Source organism: Chelonoidis abingdonii, chromosome 7 (genome assembly GCF_003597395.2).
Source record: "Chelonoidis abingdonii isolate Lonesome George chromosome 7, CheloAbing_2.0, whole genome shotgun sequence".
Lineage (NCBI taxonomy): Eukaryota > Metazoa > Chordata > Testudines > Testudinidae > Chelonoidis > Chelonoidis abingdonii.
The window spans coordinates 43,866,174-43,884,813 of NC_133775.1; the positions used below are offsets into that span (position 1 = coordinate 43,866,174).

Genomic DNA, 18,640 nt, shown 5'->3' on the forward strand with positions numbered 1-18,640 from the left:
TACTCATATCACACCTAAAATGTTGCATGGTCAGTAGTGATACACATCTGAGTGTGTCTCATCTGTCAAATCTATGTGGGGACTTGTATCATGGAGCCCAACACTATAGTGCTTGAGTGCCTCCTGAGTCTTAAAAAATAGAAAACACAAGAAATGTCTCCCTTTGGCATCCTAGGAGAAATAGCTTGATGAGTGAAAGTTTGTTTTTTTCTTCTCTGTTGTGTGTCTGTGTGTGTGGGGAGGGAGGGTGGGGGGATATAGGGAGGGGAAAATTAAATTATATAGATGAGTTCCTCATTTGATTCTGAACATAGTGTAGTTACTAGTGATTCTTAATTTTTCTGTTTGTGAATTTCAGTCTAGGTATAGTTCCTGTAAAAGATCTGCTTCCTACATTCACAGGCTTTCTCCTTTTGATTGATACTTTCATGGTTCCAGTGGAATTTAGATGTGGGAAATCATCATGATAGCGGAAGAGGCAGTTTCTTCGGTAGCTAGAGGTAATTCCATGGAGGACTTTGAATATCAGGAGAAGAGCCCTTGAATTGGATTTTCTTCAACTGGGAACTGGTGTAGAGAGTAGAGCAATGGGGTGACATGCTCATGGTGACCAATGTTACTAAGTTGGATTACTGCATTTTGTACCATCTGGAGCTTCTTTGGGATCTGTGCTTAATTTTTAGAATACATCTACCCTACTGTTAGAGGTGTGATTGTAGCTCATGTAGTCATACCCACAATAGCTTTAATCTAGCTAACATGGCCAAGAACAGCTGTGAAGAAGTGGTGTCATGGGCTTCAGAATGGGCTGTCTAAACCTGCCCAGAACCCTGGGTACCTACTTGTGTTCCTAACCTGCATTGAAGCTTGCATCACTGCCTCTTCCCTGCTATTTTTAGCGAACTAGTTGGATCAATAGTTCTCAACCTTTCCAGACAACTGTACCACATTCAGGTATCTGATTTGTTACACCTCACTTAAAACCTACTTGCTTACAAAATCAGACCTAAAAATACAAACTGTCTTAGCACATGATTACTGAAAAATTGCTTACTTTCTCCTTTTTACCATATAATTATAAAATAAATAATTTGGAATATAAATATTGTACATACATTTCAGTGTATAGTATATAGAACAGTAGAAACAAGTCATTGTATGAAAGTTTAGTTTGTATTGACTTCGCTAGTGGTTTTTATGTAGCTGGTTGTAAAACTAGACAAATATCTAAATGAGTTGATGTACCCCCCCCCCCCCCCCGGAAGATCTCTGCATACTCTCAGGGGTACATGTACCCCTGGCTGAGAACCACTGAGCTAGATTAAAGCTGATACAGGAATGCCTACGTGAGCTTCAAATCATAACTCCAACTGCAGTGTAGACATTCTCTTAGACATGAATTGCAAAAATCACAATTGGTCACAAATGTGTGACTCACTGTGGCCAAACCTGCATCCAATAGGGTGAGGTGCAATGTTGTGGCCAGTAGCATTTTAATCAAATGTGTGTGTTGTGTGTGAGGTAGAAGGGGGATATCATTTACTTTAAACATCAGACTGAATATATATTTCCCAACACAGGACTTGAATACATTGTAGTAAAAATAACTTGCATTCTTCAGGATAAAAATAAATATGTTTGCTTTACTTTTACAGATTCCATGTAAAAGCTGGATGGTGGCTCACTCGATTGTAGAGAAGATAAAATTAAAAAATCAAGTTAATCTCTCAGGAGAAGCTTCAGTTGTATATTTTAAATCCTAAAATTAAAACGTGCTTGAAGCCAAAATGCCCATATACGCAGTTCCTACTAGAAACCACACTGAGGTGCTTGGTGTTTCTTCTTTCCAAAAAAATCCTCCCCAAAATACCTTTCCTGAAAGCAACAGGTTTGGACAGCAGTTTAAATCACAGGTACCAGAAGATGAAAAAGATAATTCACTGTCTCTTTCTCTGACTAAGACCAAAGAAATAAATAGGACCTATGTGATTTCTGCCTGTAAAAATGCAGGTGATCCTTCAGTTACATTTAAACCCGAAGGTAGGTTAACTCTCCAGAGAAGAACTGGAGCAAGCAGAATATCCCCTTCTATTGATAAACAGTTGGAGGAGAACACAGCACAGGACATTGAAAGTACCCAAACAGATGGAAGACTTACCCTGAAGCGACGTTTGGGGACTGGATCAATAGAGAAACATAAAACAAATAAGAACAGTGAACCTGGGATAGAAAATAGAGATTCTGTTGTTGCACAGACAAACAACAAAAATGGATTTCCACCAGGCATTAGTACTAGTAACACCCGTTACATTAAATCTAGTACTCAGTTTGTTGAAGGTCAGATGAATGAAAAGAGATGCTCTGATCTGAAAAATAAAGATTCCCTTGCTAATCTTAATGGTTCAAGTGGAAATGGGAATAGTAAATGTTTGAAATATAGGGCAACTATTGTTGATGCCAAAATTCAAAATGACGTTCCTAGATCAGCACATTTAATAGCAACAAAACTTAACAGGACCCCAGGGGTAAAGCTGAATGAAAAAGATAATTTTAATGAACTGACTGGAAAGGAAAGGATACAAAATACAGTTGCTAAATATGGCAGTGTGGAAAAACAAAGAACACCTAGGAGAGGTGGTACAACAGAAGGAACAAAGGCTATACCAATGTGTAGCACTCTTCAGGATGCCAAAAGTCCAGCTATGTCTACTCTTAAGAACAGGACACCTTGTCTTCAAGTTATACAGAAAAAGAACACCCATGCATCCAGCTCTTTGTCCATACATAGAAGTGCCAGGGCAGAAGGGAGTCAAATATTTATGCAACCTGCTGCACTTAAAGTAGAAACTGTAGCTCAGAACACTTGCATAGAGGAAAATCCTCTCAAAGTAGAAAACAGTAAAGTGACTGTGGCTGTGCGAGTAAGGCCTTTCAGTGACAGGTTAGTAATCAACTGTTTTCAGAGATTGATTTAAACAGTTTAAAATAGTTTCTACAGTATATGTTCAATAGAATCGTTATTATCTCGTAAAAAGCGACAGAGTCCGGTGGCACCTTATAGACTAACAGAAGTAATTGGAGCATGAGCTTTTGTCAGACTCATGACATTATTATCTTGGTAGAAGCAATGTAATATAATTTTTAATTTGTTTGTTAGTAATGTTTAATTGCTAATGTTTCCTGAATCATTTCAGTTGGTCGTCTAGGCAAAGAGTTACAGTGCATGGTTAGAAAAGATGTAGCAAGTATTTTATTTGACCATATTAAAAATCTTCAGCTTTATTTTAAAATCAACTTTTCATTTTGGTGTAGGTCTATTTTATACACTGAGCTGAATTAAATGTGTGGTATCATAAACATTTTTATATACATCAAGTAGGCAGCATGGTCATTCTATTAAAGATGTTCATTCTCTTGACATGTAATGTAGGTGAAAAGATCTGATTTTTTTTTTTTTTTTTCTAAATAAAGAAAAAAGCATTAAGAAGCATGTTGATGTAGTTAGGTCACTACTCCATGAAAAAGACTTATTTTCTACCAGTGGTTTCCCATCCTAGCCTTAAGTTTATATTTTTTTCTGCAAAATTAAGCTGTTCTTTATTAGATGATAATGTTCTACATAAATGTAAAACACCTTGGCTCTTAAGAAAATAATTGAGCACAAAATGTGATTGAGTTGACCACCATAACATAACTTTGCTTTTAATGTTTCATTTATCTGTAAAGTTTGTTTTTGTGTCTTATTCAGAGAGAAAAAAGAAAAAGCATTCCAGGTGGTCTCCATGAGTGGCCTGGAGACAGTTGTGCGACATCCAGAAACAAAACAAGTGTATGACTTCATTTATGACTTTTCATTCTGGTCTTTTGACTACTGTCATCCTAACTTTGCCAGCCAGGAGACGATATATAAGGCATTGGCAGTACCGCTTCTAGAAAGAGCGTTTGAGGGATACAACACTTGTCTTTTTGCTTATGGACAGACTGGTTCTGGAAAATCATATACGTAAGTTTCATTGCAAATGTTATAATTTGGAAATGTTTCTGTTGGAGCTGAATTTATAAGTCACCTGGATTTGCTGAAAGAGACCTAATTTAAATAGGCTTGTAAATGATTGACTTGTTAAGCTTTTGAAAATCTGCTTTAAATGTAATTCTTTTAATAGAAATTAAGACAGTCAGAGCTGGGCAAATACTATTAATAGAATACATTATTATGCTATTATATCAAGGGCTATGCTACTTCCATTGTTTGATCTAATGAATTCAAGTCTGAGGCACTGGCTTCAGCTAAAGTAGAATTAACATTGTTTGGCTGGGCAATATTGAGAAAACTACTGAAAAAAATGTTATCTTAAAAGCAGTAACAAATGTTTGCCAGAAGCTGAGAATGAGTGACAGGGGATGGATCACATCATGATTACCTATTCTGTTCATTCCTTCTGGGGCACCTGGCACTGGCTACTGTCGGAAGACATGATACTAGGCTAGATGAACCTTTGGTTTGACACAGTAAGGCCATACTTATGTTCTTAAATGTATGTCTTCTAAGGATCTTTAATTTGAATTCCAGTGTTGCATATTTGTAATAAAATCAAATATGTATCAATGTGCCTAGAGGATATGAATAGCACTTGGCAGGCAGCTTTATCAAACCCATGTAGGCTTCTGTCCAGAAATGCCTTGAACCACAAAAAATTATTCTCTATGTAGTAACTTGGCTCCTAGTGAAGTTAATGGGAACTTTTAGCTTAAGGTTAAGGCTGAGCGCTTCTGAAAATCCCACCCTTTTTGTTTGTTGTAGTTGTCAATTTTTGGTGAAATTGACATCCTAGTGAATATGGTGCTTATTAAAGAAACCCTATAAGCAGAAATAGTTATGGCTATAGTTTCTCAGGAATGAAAGGAAGGAATGTTTGAGATGATCCTAGTCTTTTTTTAAAAAACAATCCCCGCCAAATATTTAATCTAAAGAAAGTCAATGGGAAGTTTATTATAAAAAGACATTTTCAACTTAAAATCTAGTCAATTAAAAATTTTTTTTTCACATATGTATCTCCCACTGACTTCCTCAGCCCGTTTTTGTGGTTTTACAGTCAAACATTAGACTGTCTTCTCTAGAAATGCTGCAATTGCACCACTGTAGTACTTCAGTGTGGACACTGCTACAGCAATGGGAGGGGTTCTCCTGTCACTGCAGTTGATCGACCTCCCCGAAAGATGATAGCTTGGTGAACAGAAGAATTCTTCTGTTGACCTAGCACTGTCTATAATGGGGGTTAGGTCACCTTAACTTTTAATGTAGACCTGGTCTTAGTCTATGCAAAGTTTTGGCAACACAGTTTATATTGGCTAGGGACTGTTTTTTGTTTTTTTCTACACTCTTAGCCCGGCAACCCCCCGGTGTAGATGCAACTCAGTGTAGATGCAAAAAAATTACTACTGTTGGCGCATGCTGCATCTACAGTAGAGACTCTGCTGTCTTTAACAACTGATTCTTCTCCCAACACCCACACATCAATCAAGGGAAATGGACTACAAGGAAAGAGTAAAAGTGTGCATTTGGCAGTACTTTGCATATAGTCAAAGTAAAGAAATGGGGGGGAAAAGATAATTTTTCCTCTAAACTTTTCTTGTTATAATTATCTTGAGCAGTTATTTGCAAAAGTTGTAATTGAAAATACTTAGTGTATTTTTTAAATTTTTGTCATTCTTTTGAAATCCTAATTTTGACATGCAGTATTTAGTAAAGGTGGACTAAAACACACATTCAATACTTTCTGTAGTATAAAATCGTCATATTTGTAGCAGCCTTCTTAAAAGCTTGAAAATGACTTGTTCTCTCCCAACTTTATCATTTTTCTCTCTGGCAAACATTGATTTATACCTCTCTTTACACAGCTTCACAGTTCTCAGATGTTGGCACAACACTTGTGCAGGGCTTTAATTAATTTGATTCCTCTATTGCATAGCTCTTTACTAGAAGTACACAAGACACTGTACTTCCTACTTGAACAATGGCTATTCTATATGATTGTTTTTAAACAAGTTTTTCAGTAGCTGTGTAGGGGAAGAGAACGAAGAGGACAGTACTCATTTTCATGTTAAACTAGGTCACATTTTACAGCGTTTTAATGTTTGAAATAAACTAGTACTGTGTTGGGATTATAGTTTCAGCACAGATTTCTTTATACTACTGCAGCGATTAATGTAAACATTTACCAACTGAGTTAATGTCTTTTTTTTTTTTCAAATTGAAACTGAAATTAATTTGAACTAAAGATGCAAAACTCAAATCAAGAGGAGTACAAACTGGAGATAATGAGGTGATTAGTATAGGAACAACTATGCCAGATTTATTTTTGAACAAACTGGTGATTTTCAAGTGAATTGGTCTCTGTGCATTGATTTATTTTTTTTTAAATAAATGTTGGTATAGTTTGAAATGTGTTAAGTATGAATTTTTCATAAAATTAGTAGTAATGAATTCAAGAAGTTGGACTGGTAGACAGGACTTGAAAGGGAGGCCCATAAACATCAATTTGGAATCTGGAGATAAATTGGTTTGTAGACACCAGGTCAGGTATTGATAACTTTTTTTTTCCTGATCCTTAAATGTCTCTGATTTATTTCTATAATTAAGTATTGGTATAATTTAGAAATGCATCTGAGATTTGAACTGTAATATGGTCTTAACTGCAACATGATTAATATTTACATTAGGGAGATAAATGTAAACATCTTCTAAAAAAAAAAAACTGCAAATACATGTGTGGGTGTGTGTACACCAAGGGAAGACAACCTATGGCACGGGTGCCGAAGGCGGCACGCAAGCTAAGCTGATTTTCAGTGGCACTCCCACTGCCCAGGTCCTGGCCACCAGTCTGGTAGGCTCTGCATTTTAATTTAATTTTAAACGAAGCTTCTTAAACATTTTAAAAGCCTTATTTACTTTTACATACAACTATAGTTTAGTTATATATTATAGACTTACAGAAAGAGATCTTCTAAAAATGTTAAAAAATGTATTACTGGCACGCAAAACCTTAAATTAGAATGAATAAATGATCACTCGGCATACAACTTCTGAAAGGCTGCCAACCACTGGTGTACACATTCTTTTGTAATTACAGGATGATGGGATTTGGTGAAGAACTAGGAATAATTCCAAGATTTTGTGAAGATCTTTTTACTCAAATAGCACAAATGGACACACAGCAGGTATTGTGTCAGAAAGCTTATTTCTATTGTGGCTGTACTGAATTAAGGTATATTGTTGTCAAGGATTTGGATATTTATTTCTGTCATTCTACCCTTTAGTACTATTTTACTTCCTCCTAGTTTCTGTACTCTGCTGCTGCTTTAAATTTTATTTTTGCTAGAACTGACAAGCAACGTTCTCTAGACAATCCAAATCATATATTGTGCTATAGTCCCATATCAGGAATAATACAAAAAGAGGTATGTACATACTGTTGGTGGTGTACCAAAAGGCTATGTGGTTTTTTTTAATATATACTTTTTGTATTTAAAAGATAAAAATTTACAGAAAGAAGGGTAAATAAAAATTCTAGCACATCTGGTGGTGTTGTATACAAATGAAACTCAATAATTAAATAAAACCTGCCTGATGGTAGCTATTTTTACTCTATTTAAAAACAAACACCCCTCCTCTAAACTTTTCTGATTTTGAAATTTTGAGAGATTTAAGAGATCCCCAGTGCAAATGGCAGTGGTTATTCTGGGTTTCCCTCTCCCTAGTCTTGTCCAATAATAAGACATTGCCAAGTCTGCACTGTATAGCAGCCTTTCTGTTTACTCAGAGCACAGCTTATTTAATGTCAAGACCTCAGTTTTCTTACTAGGGTATGTGCAATTCTTTCCTAACTTAATGAATGTAAGCCCTTCTTCATTAAAATTACTACAACAATTACTTTTCGGATAAACACGGGTGATCATAATATGAAAAAAGGAAACCATGAAAAAGAACCAAAGTTTGAACAATTAGATGAACCGTCTCTGGTTATATTAAAATGATTGTGAAGTCATCTTTTAGTTCACATAAAGCTCCAGGATTACTTAAGAACAATCTTTTAGGCCTGATCTCTACACAATTTTTGTATTGGTGTATGTGACTCTTTTACAAAAATAGTTATACTGACACAACTCCTAGAGTGGATGCAGTTATATCAGTGTAAAGGTGTCTCATACTGGAGTATAGCTTATTCCCCTTCCCATATGGGAGTAGCTATATGATATAATTGCATCCTCACTAATGGAGTTGTACCACTTTCGCTATTTGTATTATCATAGTGCCTAGAGGCCTTAGTTATGAAGCATTGTGCTAGGGCCTGTGCAGATGCAAAACCTAAAGACAGAGAGCTTGCAACCTAAATATAAGACATCCGATGGATATAGACATACTAGCAGAAGAGTACGAGGAAACAGTGAAGACAATACTGGTCAGAATGATAGGCAGTGGTCTTGGTACACCAGCATCTTAACTATTGTCAAAATTTTTGTAGGTACCAAGACAAAAAAGCATTTAAAGGAGGTATTTCAAGGAGGATAATTAGGTAGCTTTGCGGATGGGGGTGAGTTGGCTGTGAAGGGCCTTCAAAGTGAAAACAAGTAGCTTGAGTTTGATGCGATAGAGGAGAGGGGAAGACAGTGGAGGGGTGTAAAAAGAGAGGTGACAGCATCAAAGTGCTGATCTAGGATAGTGATATTTGCAGCAGAATTCTAAATGGATATCAGTGGGGCAAGATTGCATTTGTTATATCCAGAGAAAAGGATGTACTAATTGAGATGTGAGATGACAGCCTGGATAAGAATTTTAGCTTTGTGGATAGATGAGAGGCTATACCTTAGAGATTTTATGCAGAAAGAATTGGCAAGATTGAGACATAGCCTGGTTGTGAAGACCTGAGAGAGGTCCAAGTTGAAGATGACACCTGAGGCATGGCCTGATTGATAGGACAGGCAGGATGGTGGTGGTGTCTACAGTGATTGAGAATAAGAGCTTTGTTTAGCCATGTTGAACTTGATCTGACAGCTGGATATTCATGAGGAGATATCATAGACTGTCAGGGTTCCTTCTCCACTCTGAACTCTAGGGTACAGATGTGGGGACCCACATGAAAGCACCCTAAGCTTATTCGTACCAGCTTAGGTTAAAACCTGGTACTCTGCCACCACCAAGTGATTTAACAAGAAACAGAGAGAGGACCAGTTGGAGTTCCTCCCCCGCCCCCCCCAAGCCTTTACAACCCCTTTCCTGGGGATTATGAGAATAATATCCTAACCAATTGGTTACAAAAGTGATCAAAGACCCAAACCCCTGGATCTTTGGACAATGGAAAAATCAGTCAGGTTCTTAAAAGAAGGGTTTTTTTAAAAAAAAAAGTAAAAATCATCTCTGTAAAATCAGGATTTTAAAATAACTTTACAGGGTAATTAGCTTCAAAGAGCCCAGATGAACTCCTCTAGCCTTAGTTTGAAAGTTACAGCAAAACAGGGATACCTCCTTCTAGCAAAGGAACATTCACAAGTTGAGAAAAACAAAGATAAACTAATACGCCTTGCCTGGCTATTACTTACAAGTTCGAAATATGAGAGACTTGTTCAGAAAGATTTGGAGAACATGGATTGATGTCTGGTCCCTCTTAGTCTCAAGAGCAAACAACCCCTAAACAAAGAGCACAAACAAAAGCCTGCCTCTCCCCCCGTCCCCCTCCGATTTGAAAGTATCTTGTCCCCTTATCGGTCCTTTGGGTCAGGTGTCAGCCAGGTTACCTGAGCTTCTTAACCCTTTATAGGTAAAAGGATCTTGGTGCCTCTGGCCAGGGAGGATTTTAGTTTGGACAGAAGGAGACAAGGGTGTGGTTGGGAGACCTGAGGGTCATCAGCACAAAGATGCTGGTAGAATTTGTATTATAGATGAGATTATCCAAAGATAAGATGTAGAGGGAACAAAGGGGACCAAGGACAGAACCTTGTGGGAACACATGAAGTTGGAAGGGAGGGATGAGGGGCATCCTCCAAAGAATACACAGAAGGAGCAAATAGAGAGGTAGGAGAATAACAGGGAGAGTAAAGTTTCAAAGAAGCCAACGCAGGACAAGACTTCAAGAAGAGCCTGGTTGACTATGTCAAAGTCAGCTGACAGGTGAAGAAGAGTGAGGATGATGTACTGGTTCTGAGATTTGGCTAAGAGGAGGTAACTGGAGATTCTGGCGAGAGCAAGGTCAGCAGAGTATAGAAGGCAGAAGCTAGATTGAAAGTGGTGTAGGACTGAATTGGAGAAAAGGAACTCCAGGCAGTGATTGTAGATAGTTTTGTTAAATGAATTTATGGATGAAAGGAATGGGAGTTGGAAAGATAAGGGAGATTAAAGGTGTTTGGTTTTTTTTAAGAAGGGAAAGACTAAAGCATGTTTGTATTATGTAACTTTTGTGTTTAGACAAGCACTTACTTTTAGTTGATCTACTGAATCCACAATTGGAAGAACATTCCATAAAGTCTGTAGGCCCTCAAGCCTGGCTTCATTATCCGAAGGAAAAGTGGCAAAAAGTAGGGTCCCAAAGCACAGATAGACACATGGAGGACAAAGATAAAATGCAAGCTTTGTCCCAAAGTTTCTCTCAATACTGAGGTACATTATATATGTTTTGGTACAGTAACTTACATGGTGAAATGGAGACAGCCTTTCAGTTGTTTGAACTTCAGCGCCTCAAATCTGTCTTATCATACAGTTTATATGGGTGATATCATCTTTCAGTATAATAACCTTCTCGATTTCTCAGGACAACAAATGGTTGTTTTTTGTTCCTCTATGATACCTTGTTTGATTCTTTCAGGAAAGGATTGATTATAATTTAGTGGGAAGTTCTTTAAATACTCTGTTAGAGCCTATGTTATAAACCGTAGAAAGCAACATGTTACATCCATTGCATTGGTGCTACCTAGAGTAACATATCAGGGGAGGGGCTGTGTTAGTCTTTAAGGTGCCACCGGACTCCTCGTTGTTTTTGTGGATACAGACTAACAAATTTATTTGGGCATAAGCTTTCGTGGGTAAAAAATCTACTACTTCAGATGCATGGAGTGAAAATTACAGATGCAGGTGGTATTATACATTTGTAAGGTAACTCCCTTCTCTTCATGTATAATAATGCCTGCATCTGTAATTTTCACTCCATGCATCTGAAGAAGTGGGTTTTTTACCCACAAAAGCTTATGCTCAAATAAATATGTTAATCTTTAAGATGCTACCGGACTCCTTGTTGTTTTTCTAGATTAACTGTAGGTCATGTCATGTGAAGAAAGCAGTTGCATAGGCTAGAGTTTGTGGAGGAGCAGGACAGTCCCATTACTCCAAGTTAGCATGTTGGAAAGGATGCTGAAACTGAATTGTTTAGTGAGCCAAAAAGCATTTCAAGGAGAAAAATTGTGGTGGTCATGCGGAGAGGAACATTTATCAGATGGAGAGATCAACAAACAAAAAATGATCCAAACTGAAGAATCTGCAATTAGTTGAAAACAAGTATTACAGCTTCTTTAATTTTGCTTTGGAATCTTTGAGAGGAAGTCTAGCAGAAGGGTCACCAGGGCTGTTGAGCAGATTAAGACAATGGCTAATCTGTATGTGGTGTTTCATGGTAACTTGGTATGTATATACCGTGTATACCTATGCTATCCAGAGACAAGGATGAATTGGGGTTTTGTTGGGTGATTCTTATCACTAGAGGTTCTTCCAGAGATGTGCTTTTCTTGTTTCTATGGTTACTGGGATTCAGGCTTTGCTAAGAGTGAATTCCTAATAATTTGGTAGAGCTGGATGTTTTTTGGTATTGTACGTCTTTTTTACCTAGACCAGAGAGCTTGAGAGAGGACTGAGACAGCTAAATCTCACCTTGCTACAAATACAAGATGCAGTCCTTGGTAAGAATAGTATGGATGCTCCCTGGTAAGAATAGTATGGATGCTCCCTAGAAAGAATGTTTTGAATCTGTTCTTCAGTTTATAAATCTGATTTTTGAGAAGATTATTGAAGGAGATATTAAATGTAAAACAGATGGACATCTAGCTTATTTTTACATCTTATTTGATGCTATGGTTCACATATCTATAGATAAACTAGAGATCAGGAACATATAATTCCTTTCTTATAGGAAAGAAAAGGCTGCATGCAAGTGTCGGTGACTAAATGTTAAATTTTGATGACTATAAAATAGCGAAGGTAATTTTGAGTGAAGTTTATTCGGAAAAGTTTCTTTGTTTTAACTTGCTTGAAATTTCTTTATCTATTGCCAAAGTATTATTCAGCACATCAGCATACATAAATATATTGGTATTCAGAGCAAAAAAGCTTATAAATTATTTTGCTTTACTGTGAGGCACAAAAATTATAAAAGGTTTGTTAGGCATTGAGGAATCTAAGTAGTATATTACTCTTTATTGCTAAATTCAACATCAAATTATAGTTTCTAATGAATGCCGATAGAGTGGATATAAGTTATTGTCTGTGCTTCTGTGCTGTGAATAAGTGATTCTGTTGCCCTAAATCATCCAAGTTCTATTTTTATTTGCATTGTCAGTTTTTTTTTACTTCAGTCTTCTTTGCTCCTTAGACAACATATTTTAATTTTATAAATACTATAGGAGTTTAAGTGAAGGGGTGAGTACTTACACAGAAAATCCTCATTCAATAAATTAAGATAATTGTGGATACCAGTTATAAAAATGCATATCCGTTTTCTGAGACATGGTAATAAATCACCAAAGTGTGCCAGCTCTACCAGTCAGAATCTTTATTTCATGTATTGCATGTATCATACTGTGCAAACTTAGTCCATAAAAGAATATAGGACTCCTGCAGGAGTGAAAACTTTTTTTTTTATGTGTTAAAAGCATAATGTTGCTTCATGTTTTTTTTTAAACATGACGTGTCACAGCTGCGGAAAGCAGTGGATAGAATTGTAATAAGTTTGTATACTTTAAGATGTCTTGTCTAGGATCATGCTGTTGGAAGATGACTTCAAAATAAAAGCTTGCAACGGTGGTGTAGAATACCTGCAGCTGCCATTAAATTTGTTGACTGGAAATGACAAAAGAAGTCTGGTAGAATATCTCACTCATATAATTTGTTTTTAAATTAGAATTTGTACCATCTTGAAATGAGCTATTTTGAAGTCTACAATGAGAAAATTCATGATTTGCTCATCTTCAAAGCTGAAAATGGACAAAAGAAACAACCTGTAAGTTACTACTCATACACTCTTAATATATCTGTCAATATACAAGCTGTAGTGGCACCTGCCTTCTAACTGGAAGGATAGGTAAGCTTCCTGTCAGGCAAGCTCGGAAGTTGTTGTATAGGTAGATCTTGTAGCACTGTTGTTCTGTGATGTGCTCATTGCTTTCTTCTTGCTCATCTACTAATATTTTACCTTGTTATAAATGTTCCTACTAAATGAGTTACAGAGAAGATGGCATGTTAGTCTGCTATGAAGCATCTTTACCTATGTACTCAGTGCCTAGAACTTACACTGGTTCAAATTTTAAAAATACATTGATAAGCCAGTTTCAATTAAAAACTGTCAAATTTTAAGATCATTTTTAGATTTAAGGTTGTTAAATATTAACTGAGTAATATTTTGCAGACTAGATTTTATTTTTTCTCTACTACTGCATGACCAAAACCTTTTCAGTGATAAAATGAACAAATATACACTGATTTTTGGGGTTCTATGTTCACCCAAATGCTGTTACTAATCTGTCCCCCTTCCTGCTACTGCTATTGATGATGCCACTGCATAGAAGAGGTTTTAAAAAACAGAACCAAGGTTATTTCTAATTAAAGTAACATTGTGAGAGAGCTGGAATCTGCAGCTAGGGTTTTAATTTAATTTTGCCCATCAGTCTTCCAAGTGGAGGAATTTACGTTTTTGAGGATTGCTCTCTGAATATTTTCTTTGTAGGGAGGATTGCCATCCCTCTAGGATTAATTCCTGCAGACTCTAGGACAAAAATTAATCTTTAATTAAAGACTGTTATGTGATGAAACCTCCAGGAATATGTCCAACTAAAATTGGCAACCCTACTTCATACCAAATTACTTGAAGCAGATAGCTAGACAGACAGCATCTGAAAGAAACACACATTTAATCCCTTCCCCAAAATTGTGATTTGATATTTTTATTTTTCTATCTATCATTTCCCTAACTCCAATTCTAGGATTTTTGTGGTCGCTCTTTTTTGTCCTCTTCTGCATTTACATGTTGGGGTTTCTCATGTATATCCCCCAACCCCCCCTCTTTGGAGGAGCAGAGCTTGTCCATTCAACCCTAAAGTCTTGTTTTAAGTAGGATTTAAAGGTGTGATGCTAGATCGAGTAGCTAATGAATTCCTTTTGAAACTCTACTGGAGGCAAGGCAAGTTGCTAAATTACTAAATTGTGTTAAAGAACAACTTGTCATAGAAGGTATTCGTTAGATTGGTTTAGCTAATATGATCTAATAACACACCTGTATACATAAACACTAAGGGTTTGTCTTAGCTTAAAAAAAATTTTTTTTACATTGAGAGAGATCTTGGTGTAAAATCCTAGTGGAGACAAGATGCAGGTAATTTTCACCTTGATGTAGCTGGTCAAGATCAATCTTATTTTTCCCTTACCTAGCATTGGCTTTGACTAGCTACACTGACGTAAAAACTACAGTACCTTGCTTCCGCTAGGATTTTACATCAGGATAGTTACTTTGATGTAAAAACACACCTCTTTGCAGTGAAAATGTAGCACTATGGAGTGGGGTTGGGGAAATCAGAACAGTGAAAGAACATTTAGAAGGAAGCATTGGACAAACTGAGATCAAAGGGGGAAAAACAAACAAGGAAGAGGACAGTGCAAGATCTTGTGCTGCCTGTAAAAGCAGAAGATCATAAACAGATATAAGAGAGAGAGTAAATTAAATGACAGGAGTGGGGGAAAAAAACAAAATGAAGAGGAGAGGGAGATGACTAAAGCAAGAAATGCTGAAGAGAAAAAGAGGAACCCCCCCCCCAATACACAGCATTTATTAGTGAAATGCATTCATTTATATTTAGCACTTTTTCAATTCTAGTTCTCTGCAGAGCACCCTACAGCTCTATTAAATTGGGAGGGTTAAGTTGGACAGTGATTTTGGAAGAATATGTTTGCTAATGGACTCAGGCTAAATTTCTGTTGAGTCTTGGGCATGTAATTAAGTGTGTTGCAGGTATTTTTAAAATTTCAGTGTCAAAGCAGTAAAGAGTGTTTCTAGCAAATTCCAGTTATGAATTTTCCTCAATTTTGTTTTGTTCACACATTGTTACATCTTCGGTTCTATCTGGTAAGCAACAGTATATTCCAGTTTGTGACCTATTTTGTCCTGGTTACTTTTGTAATTGAGAACTCATTTTCAGTTATCCTGGTATAAAAAAGGTTTTATTATTATTCTTCTAATGATGTAACTCTGGAGCATGCATTGAATTTTTTTGTAAGACCTTCCTTCACCCCTCCAAAAAAACTCTTTATACCATGACATGTAGAAAAATAATTTTTCACTTCTATTTTCATTAGGTTTTTTTACTTTTAAGAGATTATTGCATAATTGTTAGGACACATTCATATATTTGAATAGCTTTTTCATTTACAATTATTCTCAACAGCTCCGTGTAAGAGAACATCCAGTATTGGGGCCATACGTGGAAGACTTGACAGCGTAAGCATTAACTGTTGTCATTCTAGTAAATACATTAGCCTGATATGGCAATATGCTGCTATTGTTCTTATGCCCTTGTGCAGTCCCATTGACTTAATAAAGGCTCTGCAGATGTAAAGGTCAACCCTAACAGGACTGGGCAGGACCCTTTATTCTGAAAAGACTTGCGCACATGCTTAACTTTATGATCTATGTAAATAATCTCATTGAGGCCAGTGAAACTGCTTACAGTGAGTAAAGTTAAGCACATGTGCAAATCTTTGCAAAATCAAGGCCTAAGATCCTGCCCAGTCTTGCTGGGGTAGACACTTAGGCTTGCATGGTGCGGTTGATGAAGTTCGGCTTCAGTGTATGTGCTTGTCTATAACTCAGTAAATTTTTTTTTCAAAAATTAAAACTTTAATGCCTTTTGTAGAAACAAAATGAACTGGTTTGAACTAGAAATATTTATTTGTTTTATAGGAACATAGTCAGTTCTTATTCAGATATCCAGGTAAGATGATGATGTTTTTAACTAATAAAAATCAGTCTTCTAATAGCTGTAAGTAAAAATCGTTCTTTTGCCTCATGACTGCTCCCTTTCTTAACTCCTGAATGCTTGTTTTCAGTGATGATAAACATGAGCTTACAAAGCCTAATCTGTTAGCCTATGACATCTTATCTGATCTTGCAGCTGACAACATGTGGGCGGATCCTTGTGCCCATGTGAAGTTACTTGCAGGATTGGGGCCTAAACTCATTTTAATTTCTCATTTAAGCTTAGATAAAAGTAGTAGTGGTTCCATTTTTCCTTTTGCTAACACCAGGGTCTCAAAAAGTTTGTCCCATTTTGGCCCCTGTGATTAGAGGTAAGGAAAAATTGGATCAATAATGCTCAAAACATTGATTAATGTTGGCATCCTACATAACTTACATCCCAAAAGTATGTTGTGGGCTACCAACATTTTCTTTTTATTGGCCCACATTACTGCCAATACCAGCTTGTAGAAACAGTATATTCATTTTTGCAGAGCTCTTTAAACTTTTGTTAGCTGCTCACAGAATCCTTTCACTTAATATCCTGTCTCTTATCTCTATTATCAGAGTTGGCTCGAGCTAGGAAATAAACAGAGAGCAACTGCTGCCACAGGCATGAATGACAAGAGCTCTAGATCTCATTCTGTCTTCACCCTCGTGCTAACGCAAACAAAGGTATAGTGTGACTTTTTTTTTTTTTTTTTTTTAATTATTGCAATAAATGTAGTGGTGGAAAATTCAATTATTGTGTGCTGCCTAGAAAAGAATGAAGGGGAGGGTTGCGTTAAATATACTGGGCTGAATAAAGAAGTAGTAGTCTTGCTTTCTAAATAGCCAGGTCTGGTTTATTTTATATACTCACAGTACTACTGTTTTTTTTAAAAAGCACATTGTAAACATGTCTGACTCATACTGTAAACTTTTCAGGACACTGCTTTTCTAATGTTTCTGCACTATCTATACTTATTGCACTATACAAATATGTTCATGGTTCAGTTATAGCAAGGGGAGAAAATCCTATAATACACAGTTTTGAATGTTTATGTCCCAGTAATGTGTCTCACTTACCTGACCTGGATCAGAGAGAGGATAATGCAAAGTGTTCCAGGCACTGTTAAACGAGAAGCTACTGAAACACACCTGTGCACTCAGGTCAGTGGCACCTATCCCCAGCAGACATGACCTCTGCTCTCCCTCCTATAATTTTGTATGTAGGAAACAGGCAACCTCCACAGAGAGATGAGGATAGAGAAGGAGGCGAAGTAGAGAGAGCTCTTCCCACGTTTATGGACCTACAAATTTTTTCCTCCCACAGATTTTTTTCCTGATTTTCCTCAGTTGCTGCCATCACCATACTTTGCCCTGGCTTCCCCATTAGGGCATGTAGGTCAGTGTCCTTTTCACTCACCAGTGGTTTAGTCTGGTATCAATGGAAGTCAAAGACAACTTCTAGTGACTTCAGTGGGTGCTGGATTGAAGCCCAAGTGAGTAATAGTCCTGATATGCTCCTGAGCTAAGGTAGCAAAATGTACTGCTAGGCTGCATTTCATTTTTTACGACTTGTACTTCTGCTTATGCAGGTGTGCTACTGGAAATCCTCAGGTGTTTGTCTCTGGATACTATTTATTATCCTCGCCTTACTCTTTTTTTCTTGTTGAAAGTTATACTGTATCTTAAAGGACACTCTCATTAAAAAATGTAAAATGAGAAAATGTTTAATGCATTATTTAAAAGTGAATAGCATGGTAGATCTGACTCTTCATGGGGTTTTTATTTTGGTGATGAGTCATAATCTGCAAAATTAAATGTTTTTTCTAAGTGCAGTAATCTCTTTTCTCTAGACAGAATTTGTGGAAGAAGAAGGGCATGATCATAGGATTACCAGTCGCATAAATCTAATAGATCTAGCAGGCAGCGAACGCTGCTCTCCAACTCAGACCAGTGAGGAGAGGCTGAAGGTAAACTGCATTTACAGTTTTGTGACATATGGTTTGTCTCAGAGTACAGTATTGTGAGCCCATGAAATGAAAATGCTTTAGGTCTGCACTTGTAAGAGAAGACCTATTAGTCTCCATGTTGAATGAATCTTGATGTAACACGGTGTGTTTTGCATTGCTGCTCTGGTCTTTTCACAAGACGGGAAAAAAAATAATTCATGTAATGTCTGCTGAATATTCTGTACTATTCATAGAGTTAAATTTAATTGTTGAACACTTTGACTGTTTAAAATGTATATGTATATAAATTATTATTGATCTGAGTCTCACATCACAGGTTCAGTATAAATCCTGAATCAATGTGGAAAACATCACTTCTGCTTTAACTTGACTTGATTATAAAAAGACAGGAAAAAATGGTTTTCTTTGGTTTTTATATCAGAG

At 36.7% G+C, this 18,640-nt stretch overlaps 1 protein-coding gene across 1 annotated transcript in view; it reads left to right on the plus strand.

The window, feature by feature from the left end:
- The first annotated feature begins 1,668 nt into the window (after positions 1 to 1,668).
- KIF14 (kinesin family member 14) overlaps positions 1,669 to 18,640 on the plus strand; it is a 77,922-nt gene continuing 60,950 nt past the window's right edge. The window contains exons 1-8 of the mRNA XM_032773495.2: positions 1,669 to 2,941; positions 3,749 to 4,003; positions 7,131 to 7,218; positions 13,158 to 13,256; positions 15,691 to 15,743; positions 16,206 to 16,236; positions 16,827 to 16,934; positions 18,101 to 18,217. Coding sequence (XP_032629386.1) covers positions 1,788 to 2,941; positions 3,749 to 4,003; positions 7,131 to 7,218; positions 13,158 to 13,256; positions 15,691 to 15,743; positions 16,206 to 16,236; positions 16,827 to 16,934; positions 18,101 to 18,217 — 1,905 coding nt within the window. The 5' untranslated portion in view covers positions 1,669 to 1,787. The remainder of the gene's footprint in view (positions 2,942 to 3,748; positions 4,004 to 7,130; positions 7,219 to 13,157; positions 13,257 to 15,690; positions 15,744 to 16,205; positions 16,237 to 16,826; positions 16,935 to 18,100; positions 18,218 to 18,640) is intronic.